The sequence below is a fragment of the Phoenix dactylifera genome, chromosome 8 (genome assembly GCF_051530095.1).
Source record: "Phoenix dactylifera cultivar Ajwa chromosome 8, Ajwa_hap1_PhDact_Kaust_v1.1, whole genome shotgun sequence".
In the NCBI taxonomy this organism is placed as follows: domain Eukaryota; kingdom Viridiplantae; phylum Streptophyta; class Magnoliopsida; order Arecales; family Arecaceae; genus Phoenix; species Phoenix dactylifera.
The window spans coordinates 2,024,188-2,040,903 of record NC_143197.1 but is presented as its reverse complement, the minus strand read 5'-3'; the positions used below and the strand labels follow the sequence as shown (position 1 = coordinate 2,040,903).

At 39.2% G+C, this 16,716-nt stretch overlaps 2 protein-coding genes across 5 annotated transcripts; both read right to left on the bottom strand.

The window, feature by feature from the left end:
• Positions 1 to 1,096: 1,096 nt before the first annotated feature.
• Positions 1,097 to 8,535, bottom strand: LOC103711243 (uncharacterized). Of its 4 annotated transcripts, none has more exons than XM_039124224.3 (11): positions 8,320 to 8,535; positions 8,101 to 8,227; positions 7,595 to 7,690; positions 6,523 to 6,607; positions 6,238 to 6,359; positions 6,039 to 6,063; positions 5,862 to 5,945; positions 5,726 to 5,755; positions 5,488 to 5,593; positions 5,289 to 5,353; positions 1,097 to 1,504 (listed from the first exon to the last, which is right to left on the bottom strand). In XM_039124224.3, exons 2-10 carry the CDS (start codon positions 8,188 to 8,190, stop codon positions 5,290 to 5,292), a joined length of 702 nt encoding a protein of 233 aa, XP_038980152.3. In that variant the 5' UTR covers positions 8,191 to 8,227; positions 8,320 to 8,535; the 3' UTR covers positions 1,097 to 1,504; position 5,289. The 4 variants fall into 4 exon arrangements, with proteins under 4 accessions (XP_038980152.3, XP_038980151.3, XP_088558451.2 ...); XM_039124223.3 differs by having other exon boundaries at positions 8,331 to 8,497; XM_088702325.2 differs by lacking the exon at positions 8,320 to 8,535 and having other exon boundaries at positions 8,101 to 8,302.
• Positions 8,536 to 14,665: 6,130 nt separating this feature from the next.
• Positions 14,666 to 16,026, bottom strand: LOC103710546 (protein SLOW GREEN 1, chloroplastic-like). The gene has a single exon (XM_008796315.6). It carries the CDS (start codon positions 15,922 to 15,924, stop codon positions 14,920 to 14,922), a length of 1,005 nt encoding a protein of 334 aa, XP_008794537.3. The 5' UTR covers positions 15,925 to 16,026; the 3' UTR covers positions 14,666 to 14,919.
• Between the last annotated feature and the right edge of the window lie 690 nt (positions 16,027 to 16,716).

Below are 16,716 nucleotides of genomic sequence, written 5' to 3'. Positions count from 1 at the left end.
TACACTCATGCTCGCTTCGTGTCAAACAACGGCTCATAAAAAAAAAAAGAAAAAAAGAAAAAAAAAAAAGGATGTTCATCCCCACATACACTTACTCTCCTCATCTTCAGCCTCCACAGAAAGCTAGCACGACTTCCTCCGTATCAAATTTAACTTCTAATGATCCTCGGCAAAGATCCTCTTGAGAAATCCAAGTATTAAAACCCTCTCCTGGCTACATCTCGTCATGATCAATTCTTGTATACACTGTAGCTTATGGCCAATGGTGCATGCAAAGGCGTGGGATCCACTGTCCCTTTTTTCTCGGAATGACATGAAGAGATGTCAGGTATGCAAATGAAGCCTTTCATGGTCCCACCTCAAATCAATCAAGTGTAACAGGGAAAGGGACAGCAGCCTTTGAGACGAGCCTTACAAGAATAAGTAGTAATCCTCCGGCCACCATGGGACATCTTCATGTCCCTCACACAACTTTGCTTGTAGCCATGTAGCAGGGACCTTTACATGAATAGGGGAATGCATGGTTGAGATGAGCATGCTCTTCCATTCATCACTCTGATGCCAAGATACATGCAAATAGAGCTCAACGATGTCGGCCACAGTGAAGTGTTCCACAATCCTAGACAGACAAATGGCCAACATTATAGGAAGTTAGATCGCATCTGGTGCAATGTTGTATCTGAAAAAATGTACAAGATATTTGTATAGATTGTATAATAAACAGAGAAGTACCATGAAATGAGTAGTGATGCAGTTTTTTTGCTGCCATTGAACTGGTGTTGAGAGAATAATTCATATCAAATTTCAAGCAGAGGGCACTTTAATGTGAGAATTCTGGTAGAGCAAAAACAGAAAAAATAGCAGGCATGGGAGGATCCCTTGGCCAGATAAAGCATCTGAATAGCAGATGTTAACTGTATCAAGGATGTAAGTATTGGTGCAACCGAGATGAGGGGGTGCGAGCTGCTCATCAGGGTAAATGCTCCAATCCACCATCAAGATGGTATGATTCGACAGTTAGCCATCATCACTAATAGCATGATCTTTGGATATCCATTGTCGAATGAATTAGATTCCGCTACAAACAAATGCTGCAAATAGCTATAAAAGACATGATTTTCCATTTTCCAGGCATATCATTTGCTTAATATTGGTATCCACAGCGATGGAGCATTCTGACTTGGAAATAAATTAATTCGTTGCAGGAACACTTGATTAAAAACCTCTAACAAATCAGAAACACAAAACTTCTTCAATAGCAAAGAATGATCAGCTATGTGTTCGAGACCCATGATTGTTGGAAGGTCAGATGAGAGCCAGTAGCGTCATAAAAGAATAATGAACAAAAACATGTATCAGCTATGGCCATTCATCACTCCATAATGGACCCAGGAGGAACAATTGTAAGCCCGATCCAATCAAGAATGGATCAGAACAGGAACCTCTTGAAAAATTGTGCACTCCATCCTATCAAGAGAGGCAAGAATCCATGCAAAATTGAAGCCTGAGAACAAGTTAGACAAAAAGGATCAGAACAACCAAAGCTTATAGCATTGACTAACATACAATGACGAATCAGTTTGACAGCTCTTATAGGAACAAGCAGATGCAATCAGTATAAAGCGTTCATGTCTTCAATGTTGTGTGAAGAATGGTTTAGAACATTGAAGGATAGGGGAAAAAATATTACAATAGTGCTGTTCACAGTGCATCGGTATGACATGTCACAAAGAAGCAGCATGACAACTAATTTAGGTAGCAGATATCAGCAATATACCAGTTGACTGAAGAATGACAATATTGCTGCCCGTTTCATCAAGCACATAGTTTAATCCATAGGAAAGAACTTACAATTGTCAGAAAAACTTTAAAAATGATCCTATAGAAAAGGCAGTTTCCTTTTTGCCATGGTGTGTTTGATATTGCACAACAACCAAACACAATATGTTACATCTGATCATGCAGAGATGTCTTATAATCTGAGATGACAAGCTATAATAAGTCACAAGTCATGTTCCTTGAAATAATGACCAAGCACAAAAACGAATCGATCCTCTAGAACAGGCAACATCTCTTTAATGAGTCACATACACAGATGAATTTGAGGTCAGGCACATGCGAGGTACAAGCCCAACATTGACAAGGAATACAAAATCCAAATTCGCATTCAAATCCAACAAGTGCATTTTTTAAACTCTATAACATCAATTTATAGAAGTGATCTGACTCTGGCTTTTAATCCTTCGATTAGATGGACCACATGCACAGTTTTATAGCATCCTTCAACATTTTGAGTTTCTAAGTTAATTCTCAGCCCTAATGATCCTTAGAATGATGGATATTTCAAATTCAGAGTAAATGCACACTTACAAGGTTGCTATTATTTACTATTCTTCTCTTGCCTTCTTTTGACTTAAAAAAAAAAAAAAAAAAAACTTTGGAGTGTAATATTTCAATTAGTTGAGGTATGATAAGTAACCCAAGAGGTAATACTAGATTACAAACACAACACATAGTATAACAGTAGCACTAGCATATTAGGAAAAGGATTTGAAGGTAATGGCATAAAGTATACCAAAAACAGTAATATGTCAATACATATATGTGACATAACATAACATGAAAAATACATATTAAATGCATACGCTAGTTATTATTTCAAAACCAACCAAACTCATGCCTTGCATAAAGATTTCAAGCCTGACTTAATAAGTTTGCTGTCCAGCTTTTACATACTGCTTACAACCCTAGATGGCACGGAGCAAATTCAACCACCAGAGTGTGACAGGTGGCAGAGGATCAAGAAACTGAAGAAATAAAAAAATGGCATCTGGGCTGAGAATTACTTTGGCACAAACAGGAGTTACTCTGGCACATACCGAACAATGTACCTAGAGAACTCAAAGGGCTGAAAATGAGAGCAAGGAGCATATCAAGGCCGAAGGAAATAAAAAAGGACTGAGTACATAAAAGAAGGTAAAAAGAAACTCTTTTTTTTCTTTGCTTAATGGTTAAAAACATATTTCAGTGAGCCCATGTTGTGGTGATTGTCGCACCTGAGATGAATAAAAAGTAGAGAGCAATAGAGGGCCTGTAGATGATGGAAAGACCTCAGAATCAAGGGGGAAAGGAGGTTCAGGTAGCAGATCATGCTATTAGATGGTGCAAAAATAGCATGACTCCAGAACAAGACAAAAGACAATAAGTGCCCATATGGGTTCAAACCTGCATGATAACACCAGATATGTCCTCCTAGAGGTAATAACAGAAGATTAATTAGACCAATGAGATTCTCCAAAATGGATTCGTGAAGATGACAAAATGAGAGGGAAATTAGGTCAATTTTAGTGGAATGTGATGATACCTGGGCTTGTCAGTAACTCAGTAACATGGCTGTTCAAAACATTAGATAACAAGCCTGGCAGTATGATATGAGGCTAGTACAGTAGATATGATCCTTCCCTGAAAATCCTTGCCAAATAAAAGGTTGGAACCAAAGAGGTAACTATAAGGGCTTCCAGTTTCGCCATTCTGATTACAAAAGTGCCACTCAATCCAGCTGATAGTGAAGCCAGGGGGTAAGATTGAACTCCTTCAAACAAGGAAGAAAACCAATTGGTTCGACCAATTTGAGCAATTCATGCTGCCAATGAGCAATAATCCCCAAGACTCTAGGCCCCAACTAAATTGGTTGGTGGGATTACATCAGTGAAATCCAATTAAAGCAATGAACAATGAGTGGCTCACTCATGCACAATAAATTTCGAAAGCTAGTTTTTGACAGCTCGGGATTCCTTTGATAACCGATAACATGTAATTTGAACAAGTGTTGGAAAATTGCCAGCATACAATAATCTCCTACAATGGGTGAAACCCTAATAATTCAATTACATTGAGCTATAACTTTCACCTCTAACATGCAATTATGGTAAGGGAAAGTTAAAAAGTACGCATACAAAAAATCAAGCACTTAAAATACAAAAAAATATACTGATACAAAACATAATTTATATACTATAAGAAAATTTTAGAACATGATCAGATTTTGTTTCTAAATACATAATGTTCCAGCCTTAAAGATGTCCACCAGTAAATTTCTAAATCACTACTTAAGATACTCGCATTGATTTTTTACTGCCATCTTCACGTTTAATGCACCATAAGTACACAATGAAAAATTAGAACGAAAAGAGAAGTCCTGTAAGCCTATGGACTGGACATGTTAGATGTTTGTTTCCCATTTAAGGTAAACATATTAATCAAGTAGGTTCTGTGCATAGTTTAGCATCTGTGACACTCCATTTTCCAAAGATTCTTTTCTATCCTTTTCCTTCTATACTTATCAATGCTTGTTAGTTAAATTTTAAAGTCACTGCTTCAAAGATAGTCATATGTTCCTGCTTAATGTTCTGACAGTCCATAATCAAAATTTAGAACAGTAGGAGAAGTCAGAGAAGACTATGGACTTGGCATATTAGATTTGTTTCCATTACGGGAAACATATTAGTGCTATGTTACAGTTTAATGTTCTGTCAATGCATAATCAAAATTTAGAACAGTAGGAGAAGTCAGAAAAGATTATGGACTTGGTATATTAAATTTGTTTCCATTATGGGAAACATATTAATCGACTAGGTTTTGTTTTTTCCAACTCAATTGCATTCTATTTCATCCTTCTATTCTGTGATTGATTGATGCTCATTGGTTGTTTTTCCATCTTCCTGGGGGAGCCAGGAACAGTAGTAAACTGTAAGTTGTTGGCAAAAAGGATACCAAAAGTATTTACTCTATTTTCTCTGTTAATCTTATTGCTGAAGCAAGAAACAATTGCATTCTCAAAATTCTTGGAAGTTAAGCAGAAAAAGAGACTGAAATCTTCTTTGATATTTAAGGTTGTATTCGAGATGTTCTTACGGATTCCAACTAAAATTAATATGTAATATCTTCATTTTCTGGTTTGTTGACATCCAGTGAAGAAAATTCTGTCTTTCTTTCCTTTGTAGAACTTAACTATCTCTTAAACAGAGTTATATCCCCTTTCTTTTCTTCACAAGGTTTGTGAAACCATAACTGCTAACATGACACAGATAAAAACTAGGCAAACTAGCATTATATCAGTCATTCACCTCCCTTGGAAGATCTAAAACACATATATCAAGAGAACTTGATAACATAAGCTCCTAATCAGGTTCTCATTATTCCTTTACACATGACGCAGACTGCTAAAGCTAAGATCATAACAAAATGAATTATTATTAAAACCAATAAAAATATAAAGTAATTAATACCTCAGGATAAAATAACAAGACCAAGGTAAATGGATCCGCAGAGAAACGCAAATGATATCAGACCCCTGCAAGCAAAATCAACAGTGTTTTATTTAGTAGAGCTATAGATATAGTACATGATACAATGAAAGCTTCCTTCATGTATGTAACCAGAGAAGTCATTTCACAAATAAATTGTATTTTAGAGACAGAATCTCACCAAATAACCCCCCATGCAACACCATTACAAGGGCAAGGGCAAATCTCAGCAAATTTCTCAGCATCACTTGAGTGGACTCTTCGGGATATCAAATCATCATAGATATCTGTAACAGGAAATGATTCTTATGGCATTGATTTTGGCAAATTCCAGAGATCTTATCCAACTTATTGGTAAGGAACAGCTGGTTTTTCCATAACTATTTTGTTGAATAAATCTAGGTAATAAGCATGCTTACCATAAACTGAAAATAAGCTGTTCATTACACCTGCAGTTTGCAAAGAAGCACATGTAATTTCTCCAAGATATGCTACAAGTAATGCGCAATGAATAATCATAAACAAAAGAAATTGTGCAGGTATATAGGTTCGCACCTATGAACAAAATGACATAGCGAAGAATGCGGACCTTTGTAATTTCTTGTAAAACCCAAACAATGGCAAGTAATATGATGAAGCCTAGACGGTCACATGATTATATGTTAATTTTGTGCATATCTCGAATGCCAGGTTATGAATTTTGATCAAAGTAAAATGATCATTTATGCCTACCTATGCACAGTCCTCGAAGAGTCCACTGCATGATCCACAATTATATTATCAGAGATACAGACAGAAGAGGAATGTTGAGGGGGAAAAGAAACATAACATATTACCTTTCCATCCAAGATTTTTGATAAAGAAGTGGCTGAGGAGGGAAAGAAAAAAGGAAGCTAATATACAATTAATTTTAATTAGATCAACTGCTTACATTTTCAGCGACAAAGAGGACAACGAGAAGCGCAACTATAAAGCAACCAGCTGCAATTCTTGTAGTGAGAAGGTTTGTAGATGCAAGTATGAAAACCATTCCCCAAAATGATGACCCTAGATCTGGATTGTAAAAGAGCAGAACATTTTATTACAAGGGCCATTAAGAATCAATAATGATATACGTAAGAAGTTCTGACAACTGGATTTTCACAGCTTTGTATCATGGAATATTGCACATTGAGACCAGAAATAGTAAACAATTAGAGAAGGAAAAATGCATTACACCCAGCAGGCAAAATTATCCAGTAGATGCCACCACGGGTTTGTGTGACCCCACCCTCATTGGCATGAACCTGCATACCCTCCACCTGCATCAAAGATGAAAACTATGAATAGGCTGCTGGAATGTCCAAAAAGGCATCATGATATGTAAAATGATAAGCAGGGCATGGGTTAGCATTTGATCGAAACACCACATATTGATATTAGAATGCGTAAATGCATGTATAATAGCAGTTCCATGAATACCTTGGGGTTATCATGTGCTTGGAAGAAGAAGTAGGAAAAGGAAAAAAATATAGTGATAGTTTTATTCTTCGTCGCCATAAATAGGAATATTGAAAATCGATTTTTTTTTTTTTGGAATTTGTAATAATGTGATGGACGAATGACGGAAATTGAACCCGTGCATGGTGGATTCACAATCCACTGCCTTGATCCACTTGGCTACATCCGCCCCTTATCTAGCTAATGGATTTTCTCCTTTTCCGTTCATCATTATTCACAACACTACAGATTCACTTCACTGAGGGAGGGAAAATCTAACACACGATGATCGTTAGATCCAGAAGTTTGGTAGCGTGTCTTGAAAGCACACAAGCACTATGAATTTCTAGAAAATCTTTTATGACAATAATCAAGAAGAATGCTACGATACATATTCAGTAAAAGAGTTGATTAAAAAAACACTTTGCACTTAGCAATACCGGTTAGATATTCAGAATTCAGGATTACTTTATGGAGGCAAACTATTTTATGCCACTATTAGGTTATGTTCGCTGGGCTCGATATTCTACCAAAACAAGCAAGACAAAGAATTGCTTGAATTAAGTGAAACACGATACAATGCGTCCAAGATTGCTCTAACATGGTGAGATCCAGAGCATGTTTAAGATAGAAATAAATGAGGACATCTGAATCTCACATGCACCTGCAAAAAAGAATTCTAAAGCAAAACAATCACGATACTCATTCAAGATCACATCAAACTGATACAAACTGAGGGGATTACATATCTGTGCATTAGATATGCTCTGTTGGAATTCGTACAGTGCATTTTGACTTCATATTCATACCTGTCCGCATGTCAGTTTGCACGCAAGAGCATGGCTGGTCTCGTGGAGAAATACGGTGATAAGCTTGAAAGGGGTCAGCAAGATCGTCCTCCACAACTACGAGTAGTTCACGACAGATGATGCACGAAACAACACCGCAATATTAGAATAAGCAGGCGTCACTTCAAACAGCACGGCGGAAGATGCCAAGGCAAAAGCTAGATTCAATCAAAGGGGAGACATTGCTGCAACCTATTGGCATCGTCCACTGAATTGGGACTTGTATCTAAAAATCTACAAGCCTTTATAGGCCTCCAATGTAGAAAATGGACGAACTTTAGTAAAAAGTTGGGTTGAATAGACTTCAGCAGTGCCCTTTAGGCTTTTTTTAGTCGGAAACCAGGTAAAGGGGGTCTCGGTATCTCGCCCAGAGGGAGGAAAGAAGAGAAGAAAAGTTGAAAGGGAGATTGGGATATTGAAGAGAGAGAGAGAGAGAGAGGAGGTGGTGAGATCGAAGAGAGACATACGGCGAGGATGACGACGGTGAAGACGCCGACGGTTGCGATGAAGACGACCTGATCGTGATCGCAGCAGTGCTTGAGTTCCCAATTCGCCATCTTCGCTCTTATCTCCTTCTCTCTCCCTCTCCCGACCCTGCGATTTGTCCCAGAAAAATAAACCAGAGCGAGAAATGAGAAAATGAGAAGTAAATATGGCCGATCCGGCGAGAACGAGAGAGGGAGAACCTGGCCGCCACCTGGCGAGTTGGTGGACGCTGAGGGCAAGGAAGGAAGGGCGTTGGCCAATCCGCGTTGAAAACTCTAAGAACTTGCACACAAGGCCGCGATAATATAGCATTAGTATAGGTCCAGCCAGCTAATTAGTGTCTGAAAAGTGCGAGCCGCGAGGAGAAGCGCTTACGTGGTCAAGACACGTACAAAATAAAGAAAATCTAATCCGTCAACCGATTCGCTGCAGGTTCTTGAGACTTTAATTTTTTTATATTTTCAAAATAAAAAATATATTTTATTTTTATTTTTTAAATTAAAAAAATATAAATATATTTTGTGTTGCCAATTAGTTTTAAAATATAAATACAAACGGCGATGAGAATGATGATAGCAGCAACTTGAAGGAGGTACCAATAATGTGATAAATACAATGATAATGAAAGTAAAGAAGTGGTGAAGACAGTGACAACGATGCTGGAAGCACAGGTGCCATACTATATAACACAGGCAACAATGATTAAAATAGAGATAGTGCGTGCAGCGTGCCTCAACAATATGGTAGAGACACAATAATAGTGGTAATTGTAGGATGAAGGTGATGAGGGTAGCAAGGATGGTGATAACAGCAGTGGTGACGGTGATGAAGGTGATGTTAGCGGTAATAATAAAAAATATAAATTTCTTACTTTTAAAAATATTAAAAGTAAAGAAGTTTTTATTTTTAAATAATTAAAATAACTTTCAAAATAACATCTAACATATTTTTTATCTTCATTTATATAAAATTTATAAAAAAATAGAAACAAAAATGACGCCATGTAGGCTCTCGCATCTCATCTCAATAGGAGCATCATAATCAAAGGCTATATCCTTAAGTTTTTAACCATAGCGACATGTTGTCAATGCCATTGCTATATGCTCTGCTTCAGTACTCGAGCAAGATACTATCCTCTGCTTTTTACTCTTTCATGTAACCGTGCTGCCTTCAACCATGGTGCAATATTCAGCAGTAGATTGCTTTATCTATCGAACAATCTACCAAATCAGCATCAGAAAACCTAAAATTCTTTCAAGTGACTACTCTTGCACGATAGGATACCTCTTCTAAGGGCAGATTTTAGATAGCACAATGTCCTATCTCGAGATTCATGCGAGATGTTCGCGGAGCATGCATGAATTGGCTAGCATAAATGGCAACCCATTGGCAAACATCGAACCATTCACCCATGGAAGCACAAGCATCAAAAGAAAATTTCATCCAAATTGAATAGTTCCAAAATCAACTGAAAAAGAAACGGATAAGGCTTCAAAAACTTAGCAAATGCATACTCCCATACAGCAGTAATGGTCATATTAAGTATGGACCCTGATCAAGATAGGATCTTATAGATGGCCAGACCAACCCCAGATGAGATGTCTTATTTTTCACCCAACAACAATGCAAAGCTTCCACTGCTAACTTACCATTTCCCCTGCACAATGTACCTGTAGGATAATGCTTAGCAAGGACTAAAAGGAACCAAGAACCAAGACCTTGTACATCGCAAAGTTTGAGATTCCAAAGCAGGTTTTCTGGAACTAAATAAGCAATACATATTTCCACGCATGATTAATACTAGAACCCCAGTAAAGCAATACTACATATTTGATACTCACATTCTAGTTTCAGAAACACAGCCCTCAATTGGTAGGCAATAATCTGATTGATGGAATAGAATCTGAACATCATGCTTTGCCAAATTATAGTGTCTCATTGACAATGTACTCTAAAAGTTTCGTCCACAAATATAATGAACACCAGCATCCATGCTTATTTCATCAGAACCCCAGAAGGTTGTTTAGCAATATATAATGGAGGGACCATAGCAGAAGAACTGTACCGGTTTCTGCAGCACTGGCTGCCCACTGAACAAGGTGTTCCGTTTTCATTTTTTATTTTTTTTTCTTTTTCCTTTTTTGTGTGTGTGTGTGTCTGGATCTGTCAAAAAAATTTCAGTGTCCGTATCCATGAGAAGTAATGACATTTTAATATAATCCCCAATGTTACAATTTATCCATCTACTAAGCTATCCTTACCAGAACTGACAAACCACCATCATCCGAGAAGTATACCCCCACAGAAAGAAGTCCTTATATCACAATATATATATATATATATATATATATATATATATATATATATATATATATATATATATATATATATATATATATATATATATATATATAACACTTGAAGAGAAATACTTTTAGAAATCTACAAAACTGACATCACAATAGATCATAGCAGAACGCAAAGGTTGCTTATCCCAAAATCGAAACTTCACTGATTTTATTGAAAAATAATCAAGTTGGGAAGCAATATTCTAAAATGAAGAATTTGAAGTGAGTTACAAACCGTGCTTTTCTAAGTAAACCTGCTGCAAGAAGATTTCTGACCTAAAAACATGTTTTATTTTTTAAAAAAAAAATGAATAGAAAAGTAATTCTTGAACTTCTAAACATTAAATGACATAACCAGGGGTCATATGTTGCCAAATTCACAATCAGATCTTTAAGTATTAGTTTGCCAATTGTAATTTTCCAATCAACATTTTTCTGAAACTATGTTTAAATATAAGAATTAAATAAAATTAGAGATGACAGCAACATTCTTCGTCCAATATTTGCTGGTTTCAAGATGATCATACCTACTAATTCAAACAAATTAATATCACGATCAAGGCACATTAAAAACCGTTAAGACATTACTCTATAGCATCGTTCTTGGTGCAAAAGCAAAGTTAGTGACCAGATAGTTAGAATTTTAAGATCATTTGGTCCAGATAAGAAAAGTGCCGAGTTGCTAGTTGATATAAAGTATATCTTGAACATATATCGTAGGTTCGCAATTGTTGATGAAATGATAGTGCAGTGAATGGTTTTTCTGACGGACATTGTTTTCTTATGTGAAAGTGCATCAGACTTAAAATCAGCTTCTTACAGATATCAACAGAGTGAATAAAAGAATACAAGGTAGAATTGAGTAGTTGGATTTTCCTAACACTGATAAATTAAACTGAAATGGCGATATGCCTCTAGAGGAAATTGAACTAGCAATACTGTTAGATTCAATCACTTAGTAACTTTATCGGATGATAAGTCAAGATATTTTAACCATGATATATATACACTGAAATGCTGTCATGTTAAAAACCACTGGGTTTTGAGCCACAAACCACTGAATTTTGATTAATAGTCCTAACCAACCCACCTAGCAGGCCACCCTATTTCTCTCCTTGTAACTATGAGATGTTTCACTCATCGCAAAAGCCCTACCTCCCAAGGAAACACACCAAGATACCAAGATAAACCATTGAATTTTGAATAATGGTCCACATTTGCTCACCTAGTGTGCCTCTACTCTCTTTGTATGAGAAATATGTTTCACCTTGATTTCCTCCAGCAAGAGACATGTATGTAAAAGGTAGTTATATATACTTAATAGTAAAAACTATAAGGAAAAAGTAAATAGATCCATCCCACATATCCTTGCATCAATCTGAAGCACTCATCTGATGTTTTTTTTTTTTTTAAATACCCATGCTGATATCAGACCAGGGTCAATGAGGTACACTAATTATAATTAGGGGTGGCAAAATATGACCCGACCCGCCAACCCGACCCGTGTTCGACCCGCCATAAACAGGTTTGGGTTTGGCCTAAACAGGTTCGGGTCGTAAACAGGTCGACCCGTTTAACCTGTTTATTAATTGGGTCGGATACGGATTTTAGATGTCTGACCCGTTTAAACCGTTTAAACCGTTTAATATATGGGTCGGATTGGATCAGATAAGGTGGCCCAAGCCTTGGCCCAAAGGAAAGCAATAACTACCTATCTCCACAGCCCACAGGTTGCTTAGCCCACAATCCAGCGTGATTTAATGAGATGGGACGGGTCACGGGGTCAGGAACAGGTAGTCAGGCCGTCAGGGAACCCATCTCTCCGTCGCGTTTCCGTCCCTCATCTCTCCCTCCATCGCGTCGAACCCTCCAAACCTCCAATCCTCCATGGATGATGGACCCGGCTCTCTCCCTCTCGTCGTCGAAACCTCCTGGCCTCCCACCTCTCCGGCTCTTCCTCTCTTGACGAAAGAAATCCCGAGTTCCGATCAGGAAGGCAAACGGCTCGGTAAGGCGGTGGAAAGTCCGATCGGGAAGGCGACGGGACGTTGGATCCGAGCGGCGGAGCGGCAGAAGCGACGACGCTCGACGGAGGCAGCGGCACTCAGCGGTGGCGGCTCGGTGCAGCGCTGCAACGACAGCACAGCGGCGGTCGCAGGCCTCACGGTAGATCTCGAGTTCGATCGGTGAAGCTCCGGCGGCGACACGGCAAGACGGAGGCCGCGGGCGGTGCGGGGTGGCGGCTCGGGCGCGGCCGTGGCGAGGGAGGCCGATCGGAGAAGAAGATGAGCAGTGATTTTTTTTCTCCTTTACCCTCCCGCCTCTCTCTCTCCTCTCTCTCTCTCTCGTTCTCGATCTCTCCCTCCTCTCTCTCCCGGTCTCGATCTCTCCTCCTGTCGGTCTCGATCCCGATCTCTCCTCCTCTCTCGGTCTGGATCTCGATCTCTCCTCCTCTCTCGGTCTCGGTCTCTCCTTCTCTCTCGGAGTCTCTCTCTCTCTTTCTCTCGTCTCTTCCCCTCCCATCCAGCCGGGCAGCCGGTCCCCATCCTTTCCTTTCCTTAAACGGGTCTTAAACGGGTCGGTCAGGTGACCTGTTTATTAAACAGGTCGGGTTCAGGTTATAAATCCGGACCTGTTTATAAACAAGTCGGGTTCAGATTTATAATATTTTGACCCGATTTGTATCTGACCCGACCTGTTTATGCCTGACCCGACCCGATTGCCACCCCTAATTATAATGGCATTGGTTGATAACAGCACCAGAAGTGAAACATGATACCTTTTAAAATACCATCCTCAAACCTTGTGAAAAGCTATCTTATGCTCCACACAAATACATTCATGTGTCACTAAGGAACTAACATTTTTCTCTTAAAATAACTTTAAATCCTTCGATCTCGATAAGATAATATGTAAGTACTGTGAAATCAATTTGTGGTTTTTGCAGCTTCAGGTTCCCGTTTTCCTGTTACTAACTAAATCAGGCTGAGCAGTCTCTTGGACCAGGGATAGATAAGATATAGATTGGAGCCAAAACTGAGCACAACCCCAAGCAGTTAAGATATAGCTAATATGCAGAATCTCAAGTCCGCTTACCCTCTACGAATACACTTAGCAATTCGTCAATAGTTCCCATAACGCAAGTTCATCGCGAGCATAAGATCTCAACTACTCAATAGTTTATATAACAATATCCACTCATTGCCCAAATCCTTATCTTCAGTCAAGGTACACAGTTGTTCTATTGTCATATATCAGATGCTGCCCACTGACCCAATACATACAGCATTACTAAAGCTGACTCCAGTACCGACATCAATGCCACCTATGTCAGTGCAAAGTAATGTACTACATTAACGCATAATAGTATAATATCTGATAATGATATGATTAATAAATACTTCTTTTGAATCACCAAAGCTGTCTTTCAAACATGTGAATCACTGAATCTAAATGCCGATAAATATATCAAATTGTACCCCCTCCCCAAACCTAAACTAAGAATCCATAACAGTATACATAATGATGTCAAGAACTAATACTAGTGATGATATAATCAAGAAAGAAAGTAACATTTGTTAATAGTAGTAATAGACCCATATCGCAGTATTTGATACATAGAATTTAAGCAGCATTCAGATGCCAACAGAGTACCGGCAACAAAACAAAACTAGGGGGAAAATTTGTGATGTAAATTATTCCGAGTTTCATTTCCTTCCCTCCACTTCTGCATAAACTAGAAGAACATAGGTATGATACAAAAAGAAAATAACATATAAATGCCCTCTGAGTTAATGTAGACAAAACAAGAACAAACTGATGTTTTGAACAGCTTAGAATCACCATACATTGAAGTAGTTCATTTGGCAATTATACTCTTGAGAGCTGACTAGGCACCTATCTAGGATCCTAGATGCATAAGCCCCAGCAATAGATAAGATACCCTGACCAAGCTTGTAGTTGAGTACCAATGAGAACACTGTGTTCCTAATTGAAAATTGGTTTAAGTTTTCTAATTCCAATTCTAAACAACCAAAGTGGCGATCAGGTACTTTAAGATACTATCATTTAAATAAGCATGCATGCAAGAGCCTTGCTTGGTGTTTTGCTGCAAAAAAAAAAAAAAAAACCATTATTTTTTCAATGCCTAACCTCAATGAAGCTCGTGAATTAGAAGAAAAATTTATACCGAGACCAATGAAAGGTTCAATTTAAACGGTTCTATTCTGACTATCCAACTTAACAAAAACATTAGAAAACATTAGAAAGGCCATTATTAGAACAGCTTCGTGACCAGACTAGTGAAATCAAAATGTCATCACTCATCAACATAGTTACTACTGAAACCAGATAAATTGACCAGCAAAATTTTGAATGCTAACATATAGAAAATTCAAATTAAAAGGTTCCAACTGAACTCCTCTATGAATTGTCCTCCTTACCAATAACCCCTCAGCTCTTGAAAGATCCTGTTCTTTTGTTCTCCTCCATCTGCCCAAAAATCTTCATCGCCATCATATTTTCCTCAAAGTACCGTGCATAAGGATGACCCTTTGGAACGAGCCTTCGGTACTTCTGGAAATGCTTCTCGGCCTCATCCTTCTTCCTCAACAAAGTATATATAATCCCCTGGCACAGATAAGGCCTGAAATCCCTCGGCTCCTCCTTCACCAATTCTTCATATATCTTGAGAGCGTCCTCATACTTCCCTTCGATGACCCTGATCTGAGCGACCAGCAGCTTGAAATCCCTCAAGTCCTCTTTTTTCTTTGCCTTCTTGCACATCTCCAAGGCCCCCTCGACTCTCTTCAGAATGCCGTCCAGCTCCGCGTGGGACTCCTCCGACTGGGAGGCGGCCATGACGAGCCCGTGGTAGGCCTCGACGCAGAAGGGGTCCTGCTGGAGGACCTCCTCGAACCCCTGTTTCGCGGTCTCGGCGTCGCCGCTGTAGTTCCGGAGGTGGGCCTTGAGGAGTGGGAGGTCCCTCTCGCCGGGTTCGAGGGCGATGAGGCGGTCGACGATGTCGATTGCCTCGGGGAGCTTCCGGGACTTGACCTTGAGCTCCATCAGGGCTCGGAGGGAGCGGACGTCGTCGGGGTGGGAGTCGAGGTACTCCTCGAGGGTGCGTTCCTTCTCATCTTCGGTAAGAGTGTCGGATTGGACGGTGGCAGGAGGTGGAGAGACGGCGGTGGCGGGGGCGGGGCAGTGGAAGCGGGCGAGAAGGAGGGCAGCGGAGGCGGCGAGGACGACGCCGGCGGGGCGCAGGAGAGAAGAAAGGGGGTCTAGGGTTTTGCGGGAAGGGATGGGGGCAGTATAGGAGGCGCGGAGGGAGAGGGGGCGTCTGGGTTTGGGGGAGAAGGGTTTAAGGGGAAGGAGGGGTTTGGAGAAGGCGGGGCGGGAGAAGAGGGGGAGGTGAACAGGCGTGGGGTGGGGACGGAGTCGGCAAACGGATTCCATTCTTTCCTTCGACGAGGAGGAACCGAGGAAGGAAGGGAGGGGGAGGGCAAGGGCTACGGAGCTCGGACGAATCGGAGTCGATCAGCGGTCGGACGAAAGCGTGCGTTTGCGCAAGGATTAAATTGCATAAAAAATCCCCAATGGCGCTACTTCGAACATTTATTTTTTAAAATTTGTTTTATTAATACTTCAGAAATATGGCATATTAACAGTGCCATTTAATCTAATTTATTGTCAGTTTTGCATGGCATTTTAGCACCAAATTCTCATAATTACTAAGGTGCTTGCAAACTAAATTATTTTCTTCGATGAATAACATGAATGTAATATTATTTTCAATAATAGTGTCAGTCTACCACATTCTTGCTAATAGCTTGATCAATGAAGAGTATTGTCGAAAAAAGAAAACTGGATTTTATATGGAGACTGGAGTTCAATTCAAAGCTCATCACTAGGATCTAGTACTAACTATGCAGATATTGCAGGACTTTGGAGAAGAGAGAGATATTTAATTATTTATTGTTTTGATAAATAATGTAGTTCTTTTATGCATCATAAAAGTACCATATATAATTTCATAGCAAAATCTTGAATTACTTTTTCTACATTCTTTCGACAAAATTTCATTAAATTGATTCGTATATGGAGTCCATGGCTATCAAAGAAGTTGGATGTTGCACCATTTTTGTAGATTGGTTCGATGAAAAGTGCTCTTTCTTCTTTTGAGTCAACATGTTTCTTTCATTGCTGCGACAATTTTTTTTATGATATATTTGATGCAAGTAAAAGAGT